We start from the raw sequence: 17279 nt of genomic DNA on the forward strand, positions 1-17279 counted from the left end.
CGGTCACTCAACGAAACGGTTGTAAGTCGAGGACTACCTGTATAGAAAAGTAATTCAGAACGTCTTCAAAATAGGGGGCCAGGAGCAGTCAGGGCGAAGGGCAAGGAGCGGTAGGTCGCCGCTCCTGGACTTCTTGCAGGTACAACTGCTTTGTCCCTGGGCTGCAGCCAGAATCGCTCCGATCAGAATGCGCCGTTCCAGATAAAGATAAAGCAGCGTTCGAGTTGAAAGGCAAGCGGAGGCAGCGGGCGGAGCAGGGCTCGCTCCCAACCTCTAGCCTGGGACCCGGAGCAGCTCCTTCGGGCTTAATAAACTGTCTGCTGGCTAAGCACTCGGAGCTGGCAGCCTGGCGAGCGAGTCTGACTGCACGCCGTGGCGGAGCCGCTGCCAAAAAAAAGGGACACCCCCCCTTTTCTCCTCTGCCGCTGCCCTTTCCCGGGACAGCCCTCGCAGTCTGCGGACGGGCAGCGGCGTCCTGACTGTGGGAGATGGAGCCCCGCTGGGAGGAGGAGGAGGAGGAGGCGCTGCCGAAGAAGCCGGACCCGGGCGAGGTGGAGCGAGGGAAAGCCAAGCGGGCCGGGGAGGGAGCAGGTGCCGCGGGCATCGCGCCTCTCGGAGAAGGCGGCTCTCCTCCTGCAAGCCGCCCGGCGGAGGAGAGAATGCCCGAGGAAGGTGGGAGCCAAGGGCGAGGGGATTCCTCGAACGACGCCGCCGTCCGGCGACAACGGCCCAACGGCTGCAGCAAAGCAGCTGGACGGAAGGAAGAGGAGGAGGAGGAAGAAGAGGAAGGCTCGGCAGAACAAGGCGCCAGGCCCACCCGAGCTGGCTCGGCCCCAGAAGAAGATGTCAGGCTCTCTGCCCCGGGGCAAGAGGTGGTCATGTTAAAGAGAAGAGCGGTGGAAGATCTGCAACCCACTGGAGAGCCGAGGGGCTCCGAAGAAGCCCTGATGGGGGAGCTCTCCGAGATGGTACACAAGGTGGTGAAGACCAGCAGCTGGTGGGAGAGGCACGGGGTGGATGACACCATTATTGCTCTTAACCTCCTTAGTCTACCTCTAGGTAAGGAAGGGGTTCCCACCCGTGTTGGGTGGGTGGGAGGGAGGACAGCCCTATCATTCCACCTGGGTTTCTGTTCTGCCCATCGGGAAATCCACTCTGCCTGCCACAAAGTGGGTCCTACTAGGAAGCAGTGGGAGGCTGTCCCTTTTCCTAGAGAAGGTGACCATCAAACATCCCTGGTTTATCACACACACACACACAGAGGCATGTTTAAGGCGGTGTTGCCTTGCAACAGTCCCTAAGGCAGGGAGGGGTGTTAACTTCATCCACTGGTGTAGGCAAAAGACCTAGTTGCTGATCTGGTTGGTTTCTGTGTCGTAGATGATGTAACAGGGGAAGCCACTGAGGAAAAATAACATAGCACGTGGCAACACCTTAAAGAGTAACACCTTCCTTACTGTATTGCAGAAGCTAGTACAGAAAGGAACTGTGTTTCATGCATGTGTACGCAAGGGGGGGTGGGAGAAAGTGTTAGTCTTAAATTCTGACAACAACCTTTGTTGCTTTTGGAACAAACTAGGAAAGTACAGTGTGTAATTTCTGATGACTGATTAGCATCTAGCAGTGAAATCTTGTCCTACTTAAAAGTTTCTTTGGCATTTCTGACTGCTCACCAAGAGATGGGCTAGATGAAATGGAAATTTTGTGTGATCCCAACTACAACAGCCTGTAGTGCCCCCACTTTTTTTGGCATGCTGACAACAATTTTCATGTAGCAACATGACTTACGATTATCTGATGTGCAACAGAAAAAAGGCCTATAAAAATGAGCGTAAAACACTGCTCCAGTGTTGTTATAATTGACAATGGAACAAAACGGATTCTTAAAGAGCTTGCCATGAATATGTGGTATATGTGGTAAAATATATTAAGCAAGGATAATCATAGCGAATGAACTTTTCTACGGTGGTATAAAACTGCATTACCTTGGCTTATTGTACATATATCCTGCAACCTTGTGAAACAGACTGGGTTGAGAATAATTAGCTGGGTAGAGAGTGCCCCAGTAAACTCTACAATTGAGTAGAATTTGAACTTGGCTTCAACATCTTAACTATGAGCCCACCCTGGTGGTTTAAGAGTTGTTCTGCATGACAACACTAAGGTGCTTTCTAGTGTGAGACAGCAGAAAATAATGCCAGTTTGAGGAAGTTCTGACTGCATTTCCAACCCCTACTTTTTCTTGGCAATGGAAGAGGCCAGGTGTTTTATCCACACCAGAAGTAGGGAGGGCTGGGGAACACCAGTAACTGGCTGTAGATGGGTCTGCTGGGATCATTTCCTGGAACTGGAGAACTGAAAACAAATAAGCTTTTCTCCATTTCTCTCTCCCTCTTCTCTTGCTGCCTGGTGGGGAAAAGGGAAACAGCAAATATTTTTTAGTTTCCTCTTACAGGGAAGAAAGTAGGATGAAAGTGCCATGGTAAAGCTACCCAGGGGTGCTGGCAGAAGAGCTCCAGGGACTGCTTTAATTTGGAAAATTTCACTCTGAGGCTTCTAACAGGTGTTGGGCTCCCTGCTGAGAGGTGTTGGGCTCCCTCCTCTGACTTTTTCTATGAAGGAGTTATGGCCACAACTCTATGAAGAAACTGTGGGACATTTCACTGTGGTTCCATAATGAAATAGCTCATGGTTTCCTTGAAGTTCTACTAGAAGATCCTGTAGTCATGTGAGAAGGACTATTAGAACAGGCAGACCTGTGAAGAAGTCAACACAGAACTTTCTTAGCCCTATGGGGAAGCAGTGTTTTGTACAGCTATCAAACATTTTGCGGGTGGACTACTGGACATGTATCAGCTTAACATGAATCTGTGGTGCAAGTGGACCAGTGACACATCAGTCGTGGCCCTCACAACTTCAGTGTGGATGTATCAAAGTTGTGGGGTTGGGACTAGATATCCCCCAGTTTCAAGAGCTGTTCTTGAAACATGTCATTGGTTCCTTTTTGATATATCCTAAACTCTGCTGGTTCACTCTGGACTGATGTACTAAAAACTTCTGCTTTAGTGCTAGCTATACTGAGGTGGCAGGCAGTTGTACTGCAGGAGAGCACCCTGCAGGAAACTTCTGTGGAGGGAGGAGAATCAGATCATTTTAATGCCTCTCAAAGTCTCCTCCTTCTTTCCTGCATCCCGTCAGTAGGAAGAGAAGTGGGAAACATGGGTGTTTGGCTCAGCAGAAAACCTTGACTGTCTCACTGCCAAAAGGTAAGCGACTCTAAAAACTGGAGGCCAGGGCGAGGAAGGGAGAATGGCCAATAAGAACAGGGTAGGTGCCTTTCTCTGAACTTTGCTTAGAATTATTTGCTGACCGCTTGGCTCTGCTTCTGCCAACCGAAGTATGAAAATACTGTTTTCACAGAGAAGCAAGAAATGAATGGATGCAGGCTTCATGGGGGAGGACAATGCAATCCATTCCAGTTGAGAAATTGCACATAGGCAGTCCTCACCCAAGAGCAAGCAGGGTGGATAAGCCCTAAGTATCTTTGTGCTGTGGGAGTAGTACAGGGCAGTCCTCACCCCGAGCAAGCAGGGTGGATAAGCCCTAAGTATCTTTTTGCTGTGGGAGTAGTACAGTTGATCTAAGAGAATAAGTCAGGGATGTTTAATCGCTGAATACTTCAGAGCATTTTGCTGTACAGTCCTAGAATTAGTGAAACTCTAAAATGTTCTCTTTCTCTTTATATCAGAAAGGTCTGCAACAGGAATGCAGGGAGGAAAAGCTTGAAGGCATAGTTTCCTCAGTGAACCTTCGTAAGGGCAGATTTGAAATGCTTTTCTTTTCTGAAGTAGTCATGAAAACAGAATACCTAAAATGCATTTGAAGGGAGCAAGGTGTCTCGATGCATTACCCAATAACAATCCACCTGAATATTGTGTATAGTATATGACAGCCTTCTCCAATCTGGCATCAGGCAGATATATTGGTTTGTAGCATCTTTTGGCCATAGCCAACATAGCCAAATGCCATGCTGATAGGAATGATATGTACCGTGGCCCAATTCATATGGAAGATATGAGGCCAGGGAAGGTGAAATACAGAACCCCAAACAATTATATCAATGAAATTAGAACTATTCTTTTGGGACAGCCTCTGGAAACAAGTTATTTTTCTTTATTCTCTGGGGCAAATTATTCAGATTTAGTAGGAGGGCCCCAGTTCTGATTCATGCTATCCTTTCATGTATCTCCATTGGAGATCTTGGGTTACCACAACCTTTTGACCTTCCTTATTTATGTGGCATGTTTCTTTCAAAGACAAAGTACCGTAGGATAATGCAATAAATCCCTTAAAGAAAGGGCAGGGCAGATATACAATATACATGCCAGATTCTCCTGTCTTTTGAGATAAAAAGTGTATCTTATATGATTCATTCAATATATGATGAAGAGATTGACAATTAGGGAAAAGTGTGTCTGTTTAATAAAATGCTTTGCAACTATAAATATAGCAACATTATGCTATGCTGTAAGATGAACCCTGGTCCTTCAATTATTCCTAGGCTGGACAAATATCCATTGAGACTATTAATAAGACAAGGTGCCTGCTTATACTGTTAATGGATTATTCCAATAACATTGGGATAATTGTACTGGATGCAAGTCATGTCCTGCAGATATACACTATTTTTGTATTTAAGGTATCAGGATAATACTTTCAAATATCAGATTAGAACCAGATGTGATAGCAGATCTGTAAGAGGCTGAAATATGAAGTTATCGCTGTCATGTCATATTATCTGCTTTCATCCTAGAATGTGACAATGCCACCTTATCTCAAGGAATGGTCTTGGACAGACAGAGAGAGTCATACTGAATGTTCTTTAAATTGATGGTTCAGCCAAAATAAATACATCATAAGGCCCACTAAAATGGGCAAAATTGGGTCTTTGGTTATATATTTTAGAGATTGTTTAGCAGAGGTAATTACAAACGGAAAAGGGATATTAAATTAGAGATTATCTTACTGCAGCCTTCTTAACTTCTGCCCTGCCTTTCAAATATGATTTGTGTTTCAAATCGGTTGGGACTGCAATTCCCGGCAAATCTATCCTTGCTACAAGAGTTCTGGGACTTCAACTGAAATGCCCTGCTGGATCTTCCAAAAATAGGAATCTCCGTAAAACACACAATTAGGCAATCATTAAAGCATTAAGCTTTGTTGAACTGTAAATAGCAAGCCAGTCTCCTATCTCGTGGCTATCTATATATAGACAACTGACTAAAGAATAGAAAACAATAAGAGTAAATGGACATTTTTCACAATGAAGAGATGTAACTAGTGGGGACTCCAATGCTCTGTTCTAGGAGCTTTTTAACTTATTTGTAAATGATTTGAGATGACTAGTGGACTAGCCAACACAGCTTGACACCAAATTGTTCAGAATGGTAAAAACAATTAAGAATTATAAACAGTTCCAAAAGGATCACTGCACCAATGGGCATCAAAATGTCAGGTGTTATTCTGTGTGACCAAGTGTAAAGTGATGTACATTGGCCCCCAAAAATCTAACTATTCCTACAAACATATGGGTTCAGAACTAGCAGTGATTGATAAAGAAAGAGATATTAGAGTAATGATAAACACTTCAATGAAAATGTTGACACAGGGTCAACATCCGCTATAAAAAAAGGACAACAGCATCATAGGGATAATAAGAAATGAGTTGTCAATATTGTAATGCCCATATCTAGAACAGGGGTGTCAAACTCAAGGCCCGCGGGCTGAATCTGGCCTGTGGCGTGCTTAAATCTGGCCTGCAAGGCTGGCCTGGAAATATCAAAGGACCAGCCAATGGTGCCTCTGCTGGCCAAAATGGGCTGTGCTGAGCCATCGCAAAGCCCCTGCATGACCATTTTTGGCTTCTCCAGCCTCCAATAGCACTCTGCTGACCAAAAACGGGTTTCCATGCGGAGGCCTCACAGGGTCTGTTTTTGGCCAGCAGAGTGCTCCTGAAGGCGGGGAGGCCAAAAATGGGCCTTGCGGGGCATCCATGAGGCCCATTTTCAGTTGGTAGCGTGCTGCAGGCAGCCATGGAGGCTGAAAACAAGGCATGAGGGGCCACGTGTAGCCTCCCCTGAGCCCCGTTTTGGCCGGCAAAGTGCTGCAGGAGGCCATCCAGGCCAAAAATGGGGGCGGGGAGGCCACATGCGGCTGCCCCACACCCTGTTTTGGCCAACAGGTGCTGCAGGAGGTGTCTGTTCCATCTCCCCCCCCCACTCTCCATCGGTCTGCGGCAGAGAGCTACAAAGCTGATCTAGCCCTCAAAGAAATCCAGTTTGACACCCCTGATCTAGAATATTCCTTTTGATGAACCTCAAAAGAATATAGTAGCATTAGGGAAAGTTCAGAGGAAGGCAACTGAGATGATGAAGGGGCTGGAGTAGCTTCCCTAGTCTAGAAGGAAGACGAATGAGAGGTGACATGACTGAGATATTCAAAATTATGCATGGTATGGATAATGTGGATGAAGAAAGCTATTTTCCCATTCCCAAAATACTAAAATCAGAGGCTACCCAATGAAATTGAATCCCGGAAGAATCAGAGCAGAAAAAAGGAAAAAATAGCAATAGCATTTAGATTTATATACTACTCCATAGTGCTTTACAGCCCTCTCTAAGCAGTTTATAGAGTCAACATATTGCCCTCAACAATCTGGGTCCTCATTTTACCGACCTCAGAAGTATAGGAGGCTGAGTCAACCTTGAGCCGATCAGGATTGAACTGCTGGCAGTGGGCAGAGTCAGTCTGCAATACTGCATTCTAACCACTGCACCACCATGGCTCTTTGGTGTACACAAATACACAGTCAAACCTTGGAATTCATTACTAACAAGATGTGATGCTGGCTACCAGTTTGGCTAGCTTCAAAAAAGGGTTGGACCAATTCATGGAAGTCATGGAGATCACCTTGATGGCAGTGCAGCTGTCTCTGAAGGCTTCTACTGGGGGAAAAATGGGCTTCCTTGCTTGGTTGGCCACTCTGAGAACAGACCTCTGGATGAGATAGCCAGAGATCTCATCCAGCAGGACACTACTTATGTTCTCATGTGCCAAGAAAATGTTCTGCCTCTCTCCTGTAGCTTTGAACTAAACCTAGTTATCAAATTATATTTGTAAAGATTGTTGTGGAAGATGATAAATGACATGAATCTGGACGGCATTGTTGCCTTTGCTTATATCTGGAAAGATTCTAAGTGCTTCTTTTCCATTTCCAGGATTCCTGCTTCTACGTTCCAGTAATCCTTTTGTGTTCCTGGTGGGCATTGCTGTCCTGGGTGTAGCCCATCATACCCTCACTGTGAAGGCAAGCCACTTGGCTAGCCACAATGCTCTGGTGGAATCCAAATCATGGGGGAAATTATGGAGCATATTCTTCATTGAGGTTTGTTCTTAGCTAATCCCATTCTCTGAGAGATAGAAAGCATGACAAAACTTCTGTGGGTATCTGATATTCATCCAAAATGAAAAATTGACACAACCTGCAGAAATTACATTAGCTAAACCAAACCATCATATGCATTTATTTCATTTGCTGTATACACTGCTAAAATTATACAATTTATGAGAGTTTATGATCATAGTTAATAAGAAAGTGAACATGGTCATTCTGAAACATGCCCATCCTGATTTTCAAGTTTCAATACAGCCTACTATCAATGTTTCACTGCAAAATTATTTGGAAATGCTTGGGGATATTGCCAGATCCATACAACTCAAAGTACAATGCTTTCCAGATTTATTTTTTTCTTCAGTACTGTGGGAGAGAACAACTAGCTTAATGCTACATTGATTCATTGCTTGTGTGAATGCAATAACGATGAATTAATAATACCAGCGATTAAATTAATTGTGGCTACTTAAAATCAAAGAGATGATAGCAATTGCCAAGTAGATTAAATCTGCAATCTGGGTCTTTTAAAAAGACATGTTATTTATATTGTGAAGAATATTAATAGGTGGCACCTGATGTTGATACTCCATAAATACACAATTGTTATTTGGACATAATGTCTAAGGAACGAAGGAGTTCTTTCCACATTAATTAACTAATTAAATATGTCAATCATGCTACGTCAGTAATCAGAAGTCTTATTTTAGGTCTAATAAAGTTTTCATTCCCTCTTTATTGAATCTTGATAGATAATTGCATTAATATATTTGAAAATCCTTTCCTCCTTCCTCTTGTTAAGTCATACAAAAGTAATAACATTAGTGCCACAATTGGCAAAAGATAGTTCTGTTGTGTTTTTGCAAGTTAGTAGAATTGGGAATATTTAATGGCTTTTAATGTTATTTGCAATTAAGCTGTACATCACAGTAAAATGGAACTAAAAGTGGCATTATTCTGATTAGAGGGATTTCTGTTCCACCGAAGGGCAGATGGTTGGAACAGCTTGAACTTAATCAATATCTCCAGTCAACAATCAATAACCTATTTCCTTCTCAGCAGCATTCTAAGAAAGTCCAGAATAATGTTTCATGTAGATTATAATTACATTTTTATTCTTTGTCTGAAAAGAATGAGTGGGAAATAGCCAGCATACATGCCCCAAGAACGGAATGGGACAACTTGCCCCAGCCAACCAGCCATGGCTAACTCGCCACAGGACAACTTGTTGTGGGACAATTCAATTTAGTTAAAATAGTTAATTAATTAAGTATATAATTAATTTTCATCATTCACCTTTCATTTTGTCCCTCCTTTAGCATCCTTTCTTTAAAGATTCTATTGCATTATTTTTTCCACATTAGTGTAACTCTTGTCCCACTGTGAGTTGGTCGTGGCGAGTTGGCTGTGGCGAGTTGGTTGTGGCGAGTTGGCCATGGTGAGTTGGCCATGGTGAGTTGGCCATGACGAGTTGGTGGTGGTGAGTTGTCGTAGACCTCCCCCCCAAATAACGGCACTACTTGGGGAAAAATAAACCACAGATTCATTGAATTGAGCCAGTAATGCATTGCACCCGAAATAAATATACTGAAAGGGAGTGAATGGAGACTATTTATACCTGATCCCCTGATTCATTTTAGGAAGCTCATTTATTGACATAGGTGAAGTGCTTTTGATTCTGTATCATAAACAGAGAAGAAGATATTTCTGGTCACAATTAGTACAACTGAATGACCTTCAGAGAATCGAAAATACTTTAGTGCTTATTTTATATTTCCAAATTTATTTTATTGTGGACTAATATGGATGCATTAAATGCATATATACTGAAACATATGAAAGTCTGCAATAGAAAAGAGCAACTCAGAGAGCCGCAATTGAAAAAAAACCCACTTCTGAATCTGTTTCTATGGCTTTCGGTTGCTGCTTTTCTTGCACCGAGGTGGGTTTTCGGTTTCAAAAATGGCTGACAAACCACAGGTAGCCCTTGACTTACAACCATTTGTTTAGCAACCACTTGAACTTACAATAGCCTTGGAAAAAAGTGACTTACAACCAGTCCTCATGCTTACAACCATTGCAGCAGCCCCACAAGCACATGATCAAAATTTGGGTGGTTGGCGACTGGCACGTATTTACCACAACTGGGTCATGGGATCGCCATTTGTGACATTTCCAGCAAGCAAAGTCAACAGGCAAACCTGGATTAACAACGACATGATTCATTAAACAACGCAATTCACTTAACAACTGCAGTGATTAGTTAACTGTTAGAAAAAGGTTGTAAATCAATGTGACTCACTCAACCGCCTTGCTTAGCGGCAGAAATGCTGGTCCCAAATTGTGGTTGTAAATCAAGGATTATCTTATTAGCAAGGTAGGCATTCTGGTAGTGATTTAATGTTTGAATTTCATAGAATTGTAGATTTGGGAGGGGCTCTTTTGGCCCTCCAGTTCAATCTCCTATTTAATGCAGGAATCCAAAATAAAATATTCTGGACAGATGGCTCTGTCTGTAGTCCCCACTTGAGCACATATAATGAAGGCAGCCAACACCTCTCTGCATGATTGGTTCCATTTTTTATTTGCTCTTACTGCTTTGGTAACATTTAATCATAATCTGTAATGTAACTCCATTATTCTGTGTCTTGCAATCTGGAATGAGAGAGAACAAGCCTTGACCTACTTTGATTGGACAAACTTGTGGATATCTGAAAAGCATTATTGTGCATTTGTCTTTTCTCAAGACTAAGCATGCCCAACCACAGCAATGTCTCTCTTCATAAAGCTACGTTTGAGTTCTCTCATTATCCGCACGTTCGCTAAACCTTCTTTGAATGCTTTTAAAGTGTGGTGCCCAGAACTGGATACAGAAATCTAGATGAGATCTATCCAAACCAGAATAAGGTGGAACGATTACGTCTCATGATTTCTAAATTATATTTCTAGTTATACTTCCCTTCAGTCCTAACTAGTATGGCCAGTGGCATTAGTATGTGGAAACTGTATCAGAGTATCTAGAGCAAGGATGTCAAACTCACATCATCATGGTGGTGTCATGTGATGCATCGGAACTTTTTCCCCCTTCACTAAACCCCAGCGTGGGCATGGCCAGTGCGTGACGCATCTGGCCCGTGGGCCGGGAGTTTGACAGCCCTGATCTAGAGAATTACAAGTTGAATACTTCTGTGGTGTATATATGTTTTATGTATAATTGAATGACATAGGCTGACTAAATGTCTCCACTGGTACATTATGGACTCCTGAAGGTGACTATAGTGAAACTGTTATCCCATCATATACCTGTTTAAATCAAATGACTGTTTAAATCCAATTAAATGATTTAAAGATTTACTGTATGCTGTTATCAAAATTTAGGAGGGCAACTTTAAAGATCTTCATTTGTATGATCTGCTGTAGACTTCTTCTTCAACGTGGTTCCTTCTACCTGCCATATTTTGGAATGCAACTCTGACTGTTGAGCATTATGCATAATGCACCCATTTCTTGGGTGATGGGAGCTATATTCTAACACATCTGCCGGGTACCAAAAGACGTATCATATACATATGTGGGTAATTGCAGTGTTCTTTATTTACCATTTCTTTCTGTCCTAGGTTTGCTCCTCTTTCACAGCAGAACGAGGGTCCTACAACCATGTCAAAATGCACCATGCTTATACAAACGTCATTGGCCTTGGGGATTCCAGTACATGGAAGGTTCCTTTCCTGAACCGTTATGTTTATATGTTCATTGCACCTATTGCTGTACCTGTCATCACTCCTTTAGTAGCCATTGGTATGTTACTGTCCTCCGAATCCCCCTACTAATGAGCATACCCTTCTCTTCATTCGTTTTACAGTGTTAATGTTGAATGCAATTAACTCTCTTCGTTAATGTTGTCTGTCATTATAGCTTACTGTATGTGGCATTCTGCCTTTGAAAGAATCAGAGAAGTAGAACGAATAAAGATAAACCAGCAGCCTAAACCTTCTTCCATGAGATAAAGCTATTCACCCAGCAGCTTGCAACACAGATTATATGATGTGTTATTGGATAAGAGTCTCTCCCAAATCCCTTTGCTCCTGTTTAATTAAAAAAAAAAAATCTATACTAAAAAAAGAGAGTAGATTTTGAAAGATTACAATCAGATCCCTGGATTTTTTTTAAAAAAGAGAATTTCAAATTTGATCAGAGAAGAAGCACTGGGGAAAGCGGCATCTGATCCTTTCCCTTGAAAAATTAAATTATTCCCTCCCCCCCCCCAAGCTACAATGTGTATCTTAGAAGGGAGAGCCTTTATTTTCTTCTCTTGGGAGTTCCACCCATCAAAAAATAGTCTAAAGGACAATTGTTAACTCCTTCTTTCAAAGCACAAAATCTGTGGAGAGTCTCAGTCATCCAGGTCATAGTTGTCCCAAAGGTGCTTTTTTTCTGGACGCAACTGGACTTTCTTATTTTTTCCTTTAAAGACATTTCGCTTCTCAGACTTTTAAGTCTACAATCATGTGACCATGGGGATGCTACAATGGTCATAAGTGCCATTGTAACTTTGAATAGTCACTAAGTGAACTGTTGTAAATCAAAGCTTACCTGTACAAGATATTGAGAAGAGATGAGAGGAAACATCTAGCCATTTCTTACTACCGGTAGTGACTTCTTTAGGTAAGATCTCTGAATTTCCTTTTCCAAGGCTGTGTGCACGATGGGCTAAGTATCCATTTCTTTGACAAGTCTGTAATGTCCTTTCCTGTTAAGGATATTGTTGTGTTAGCAACCAGCAGAGCATAGAGCACATGGAAACGGTGCTGAGAGCAATAATGAATAAAATACATATAAACTGGTTTATCGAAGTTTTTACTTTGTAGTGAAAATACATATTCATCATGTTAGCTTATATATTGCCTGGACAACCTGTTAGGCATGCACCATATCCTAACATTTCCCATCCTGATTGTTCGTCTCAATAAATACTCCCTTCCCTTTCTCAGTCTCAGAGCAATTTCTTGTCCTCTTTTTTCTACAAAAACTGTAACAAGAAGAAAACTGGCTTCCCAGTAAACAGTAGCTTGACTTATTGTTCGTTTCCATAGGTTTACTCACAGAAGTAGAACTGAAAACTGCCATTCGTACTCTGTGTTGTATATTCATTGGTCTGTATGCCCATTGTTGGCTGCTGCTTAATATCTCAGGGTTCCAGTCTATCTGGTCTACACTTGGCTGTATGTTGATCACCCGTGCTCTCCTCGCCCATGCATACATCCATGTCAATATCTTCCAGGTAAGGCTATCAACCCTATGTTGTATGAAGAAATCTATTAGATGAGCATCTCTTGGCATAAGTATCCTGCATTGTAAAAGTGTGCATGTTTTCCCTTTGAGTATATTCTGGTTGCCCAGACATGCCGTATGTCCAGATGCTGCTTATAGATGAAGTACCCCTTGTTACAGTGTATTTAGCTAGGTTTTGCCCGTCAGCGCAGAAGATCCATCAAATTCTGATGGGCCATTATCCCTCAATCCATTCCCAGGAACCATAATTTATTTAAATTATAAATATTACTAGTTTGCTGATATTAATAGATATTTTTACTTTGCTGCAATTTTAGATACTATACTTAATATAAAACATTAAGTATATTAAGTACATTAAGTAAAACATTAAAATATTAATAGATATTTTTACTTTGATGCAATTTTAGATATTATACTTAATATAAAACAGTGTTTATGTTATACACTACATCCTGGGTTTTATATTTTGTATGTTGGATGCTAGTAAGGTCGTTTTACAAATGTATTTTAACTCTGTACTAAATTTTATTTGTCAATTATTATTACTGGTCTTCGATCGCAGTAAATTGAATTGAACAATTGACTGGGAAACTAAAGTGATTGAGAAAGGGGGCTTTAGAGACTCTGAAAAGATAATTGGAGCAACTATTTTCAATGTGTATGCTATTTTTAACTATGTGATTGCACTGAGGCTAGGATCTTGTGCATACTCATGTAAAAATAAGGATGTTTCTAGCTGTAGGCTTCTTAGAAGCAACATAATATTGGGCAATCATTTCATCATTCATTTTGAAAGAGGTCTTTTTAAATTAAAAAATACATACTGGGAAAACATGGAAGTGTTTCTGGTTGTCCTACAGAAACTTGGTGAGATATGGCCTTACATAATCATGGCGAGATTTGCTTCCAGATATTTGATTGTATTATTATTTTTAATTAAATGGTGAATATTGAGTATTTCTTAGAAAGAGTCTAATTTTGTATTTGGGGAACTTGGATCTTCAAATGTTGCTGAATTCCCAGCATCTGTCTCTACTGGCTCTGCTGGCTGAGAGCAGTAAAATGTAGAGGGCTATAGGTTTTCCATCTCTTGTTCATACCTGCTCACTTTCTGTATGAGTTTTTCTCCAAATATTCCACAGAATGGAATCTATAACATTGCAAATTGCAAAGAAATTGGACAAAACATTCAGATGAGCTGGTGCTGGTACACTGGTTAGAATGCAGTATTGCAGGTTAACTCTGGGCAGAGCCAGGAGTTCAATCCTAACCGACTGTGGGAAGAATTAGTCAGCAATACTGCATTCGGCTCAAGGATGACTCAAGGATGACTCAAGGATGAATCCTTCAATCTTTCTGAGGTCGGTAAAATGAGGACCCTCTCAGCTGGTCTAGGCAAAACCCAGTAGGGGGACAAGTAAGAGTTGGGACAATCATGCAACTATGGCAAACTCTGCTTTAATTCAACCCACAACTAAGCCAGAGCCTCAGAACACAGTGAGCAGGAAAAAGAAAAGTCCTTGTAAAGTTTTGAAGTCCTTGGGCCCCGCTCCCTGGCCAGCCTGCAGCCACGCTCAGTAAGCTACCATCCGCTGGCGGCCGGTGTATGTCTGGTTGCCGATGCCCATGCAGTCGGGATGGCCCAGCTGATTGCGCACGGTTGTCATGGGAGCCTCCGGAACCCTAGGTACTTAGGCCCCAGCTTTTTGCACAGTACCCTCAACCTAAAGTATTTCGTGGAGAGATCTGCTTGGTCCCTGACCTTAAAGGATTTTTGGGCTGCTCATTTCTTATCAGCCTGAATCTTATAGGTTTCAGCCGCTTTCTGCAATGCCGCTTTTACCACTCCCCAGGTGTCTGGTATCTTGTCTGCCCTTGGTCCATTCCGGAATGGGCTTAAACTCCACCCCATGCACCAGCTGGAAGCGGGTGAACCTGGTGCTGCTGTGCACCGCGTTATTGTATGCTACTTCTGCGAAGGGAAGTAGGCCTGCCCAGTTCATCTGTTGATATGAGGCGTAACATCTCAGATAGCGTTCCATCATGGCATTTGCTTGTTCAGTGGCCCCATTGGTGCCGGGATGGAATGCTGAGCTCAAGCCTTGGGAGGAATCTATGAGGCGTGCAAAGTCTCACCAGAACCTGGTGGTGAATTGCACCCCCCTATCTGAGATGATACATCAGGGTACTCCATGGAGACGGTAGATGTGAGCAATAAACAGTTTGGCTAACCACCATGCCAATGGTATCCCAGTGCGTGGCACGAAATGTGCCTGTTTTGAGAACAGGTCAATAACTGTCCATATTACGGTGTACCCCTTACTCTCTGGCAGGTCTACTATGAAGTCCATGGTGATCTCTTCCCACGGTCTGACAGGATCAGCCACGGACTGCAGGAGGCCTAGTGGTTTTCCAGGCCGTGCCTTCATTGCTGTGCACATTGGACAACTTCTTACATAGTTCTCAATCTCTGCCCTCGTGAGGGGCCACCAGAACTGCCGTTTGGCTAGGTGGAGGGTTTTAAGGAACCCGAAATGGCCAGCCTGTTTGACGTTGTATCATCGCTGCAACACAGTGGGTCTTAGGGCAGGCAGTATATATAGTTTGTCATTCCTCCTGTTCTCTGTGCGTGAACTGTGTTTTGTTCTCCACCAGCCAGAAGTCCTTCAACAATGCTGGTTTAGGGTTAGGGGTTAAGATTGCTGGGGGCAATAGGCTGACATTTGTAAACCGCTCAGAGTATGCTATAAAACACTATGTAGTAGTATATAAGTCTAAGTGTTGGTGCTATTGCTATTTCACAGATAAAAAATCCTTCTTGGCTGACAGCATTGCTATCCCAAGAGTTTTGGTCTCCTAATGTCCTAATAAATTAACATTTGTGGTTTATTTTATAGCATATTGGCCTACCCATGTTTTCACCTGATAAGAAGCCAAAACGAATTCACATGATGAGCTGCGGAGTTCTCAATTTGCCTCGAAATCCTCTGCTGGACTGGACTTTTGGACACTCGCTCATTAGTTGCCATGTGGAGCATCACCTCTTCCCAGGTTTTTCTGATAACATGTGCCTGAAGGTGCGAGGTTGAATGGCGGATGGAATGGGCATTTGGAAGAGTAGGGTGGGACAAAATAAATACCTGCTGAATGTTTACTTGTAAAGAAAAGGGTATGTGATTAAAAGCTGATAAGTTTCATATAGGCCAAAATCCTATCAGTCAACAACAGAGAAAAAAAGTTATGTTCTTGATCAGAAATTAGTTTTTACATAGTTCAGGATGCTTTGATATTGAAAGGGGGCACTGGGCAAAAACTACACATCCTATAGACCTGAAATCATATTTTCTAAAGAATAAGTTTCATTTTTGAATGATAAGAAATATATTTCACATTGGATGTTCTAATCCTTCCTTCTATGGATCATATATACAGCTACAGTAATTTCATTTTACTTTATGATACTTTACATCACAAAATTGTTGGTTTCTCTTCAAGAATTCTTCAAGTTCTCTTAAGGGAGCTAAAATGAAAGGTATCTCAGAGGTTGCTAAAGCACTCTGTCTATACTGTTTAATTAATACTTATTTCAGTTGTATATATGTTGGGAAGCACCCAGTCTGGCAAGGAGAAGGGCTTAAATGCAGAGTTAGCCTGGAGTCACTACACTCCCATCAAAAGGCTATGATCAATACCCAACCTCCAGACTCTTTGGAACCTTATCTATTTGTTCCCAAGAGAAAGCTGCCAATTGGGAGATAACTGTTTTATAGGTAGAACATAATAAAGTAGTTAGCTTGAACTCTACATGTATGGATCTTGTTGTTTACACCTGACAAGATTTCTGCCATTTTTAGTGAGCAGCAACGTTCTTTATATTTGGCTCTGGGTCTTTCCTAATAAAAAATAAACATTAGTGTTTACTGTAATACTAACCTTATCTTTCCGTTATATTTCAGATAAAACCTGTGGTTTCTCAGTATTTGAAAAAGAAGAAATTACGATACAATGAGGATTCTTACCTTTCCCGCTTGAAGCTATTCCTGGACAAATATGAAGAACTGATGGTCCATGCACCTCCTATTACTGAACTTGTGGGGATTCAGTAATGGTACTGTTATGGCTAGAGCTAGGGCCTTAAGGCAGCATGGTTTCTTTTTTCAAGATCAATGCATTTAAAGTCTAAGTTATCAGGGGAAAATAAGTACTGTATGTTATTTATGTCTTCCATATTGGTCAAGCAAAAATGATCTTTAGATACTGAATCCAGCTGCCCAGTAATGGGTCATAGGGGAAAATCAATAGTTCCAATTAATTCAATTGTACAATCTTTGATTTTCTTCTCTGCTGTAATAATCTTTGCACACTGATATATTTAATGGATAATTTCCATTCCACTATTCTGCCACTCGAGGGAGGGAAATCTAAGGGCTATTTAATGTCCTTCCTCTTAAATTAAAATAACTTCCAAGTTAAAAGACATTTGCATAGTACAAACTTTGACAAGTTCTGTGTAGCAATTTCTTTTCCTCATCTT

The 17279-nt window shown here is 41.9% G+C and overlaps 1 protein-coding gene across 1 annotated transcript; it reads left to right on the forward strand.

Moving 5' to 3' along the window:
- Positions 1–488: 488 nt before the first annotated feature.
- FADS6 (fatty acid desaturase 6) lies at positions 489–16851 on the forward strand. The gene is made up of 6 exons (XM_070934638.1): positions 489–1059; positions 7278–7444; positions 11068–11248; positions 12544–12731; positions 15643–15822; positions 16702–16851. Exons 1-6 carry the CDS (start codon positions 489–491, stop codon positions 16849–16851), a joined length of 1437 nt encoding a protein of 478 aa, XP_070790739.1.
- Positions 16852–17279: the final 428 nt, after the last annotated feature.

This window comes from Pituophis catenifer, unplaced genomic scaffold, assembly GCF_029215685.1.
Source record: "Pituophis catenifer annectens isolate HBS135680 unplaced genomic scaffold, rPitCat1.0.hap2 SCAF_2, whole genome shotgun sequence".
Lineage (NCBI taxonomy): Eukaryota > Metazoa > Chordata > Lepidosauria > Squamata > Colubridae > Pituophis > Pituophis catenifer.

Excerpts from the sequence above, each read along its gene's own strand:
- FADS6 (XM_070934638.1), top strand. The coding sequence starts at position 489 with ATGGAGCCCCGCTGGGAGGAGGAGGAGGAGGAGGCGCTGCCGAAGAAG. Across the intron at positions 7,445-11,067 it reads GGAGCATATTCTTCATTGAG|GTTTGCTCCTCTTTCACAGC; the intron begins GTTTGTTCTTAG and ends TTTCTGTCCTAG. Across the intron at positions 12,732-15,642 it reads TCCATGTCAATATCTTCCAG|CATATTGGCCTACCCATGTT; the intron begins GTAAGGCTATCA and ends TTTATTTTATAG.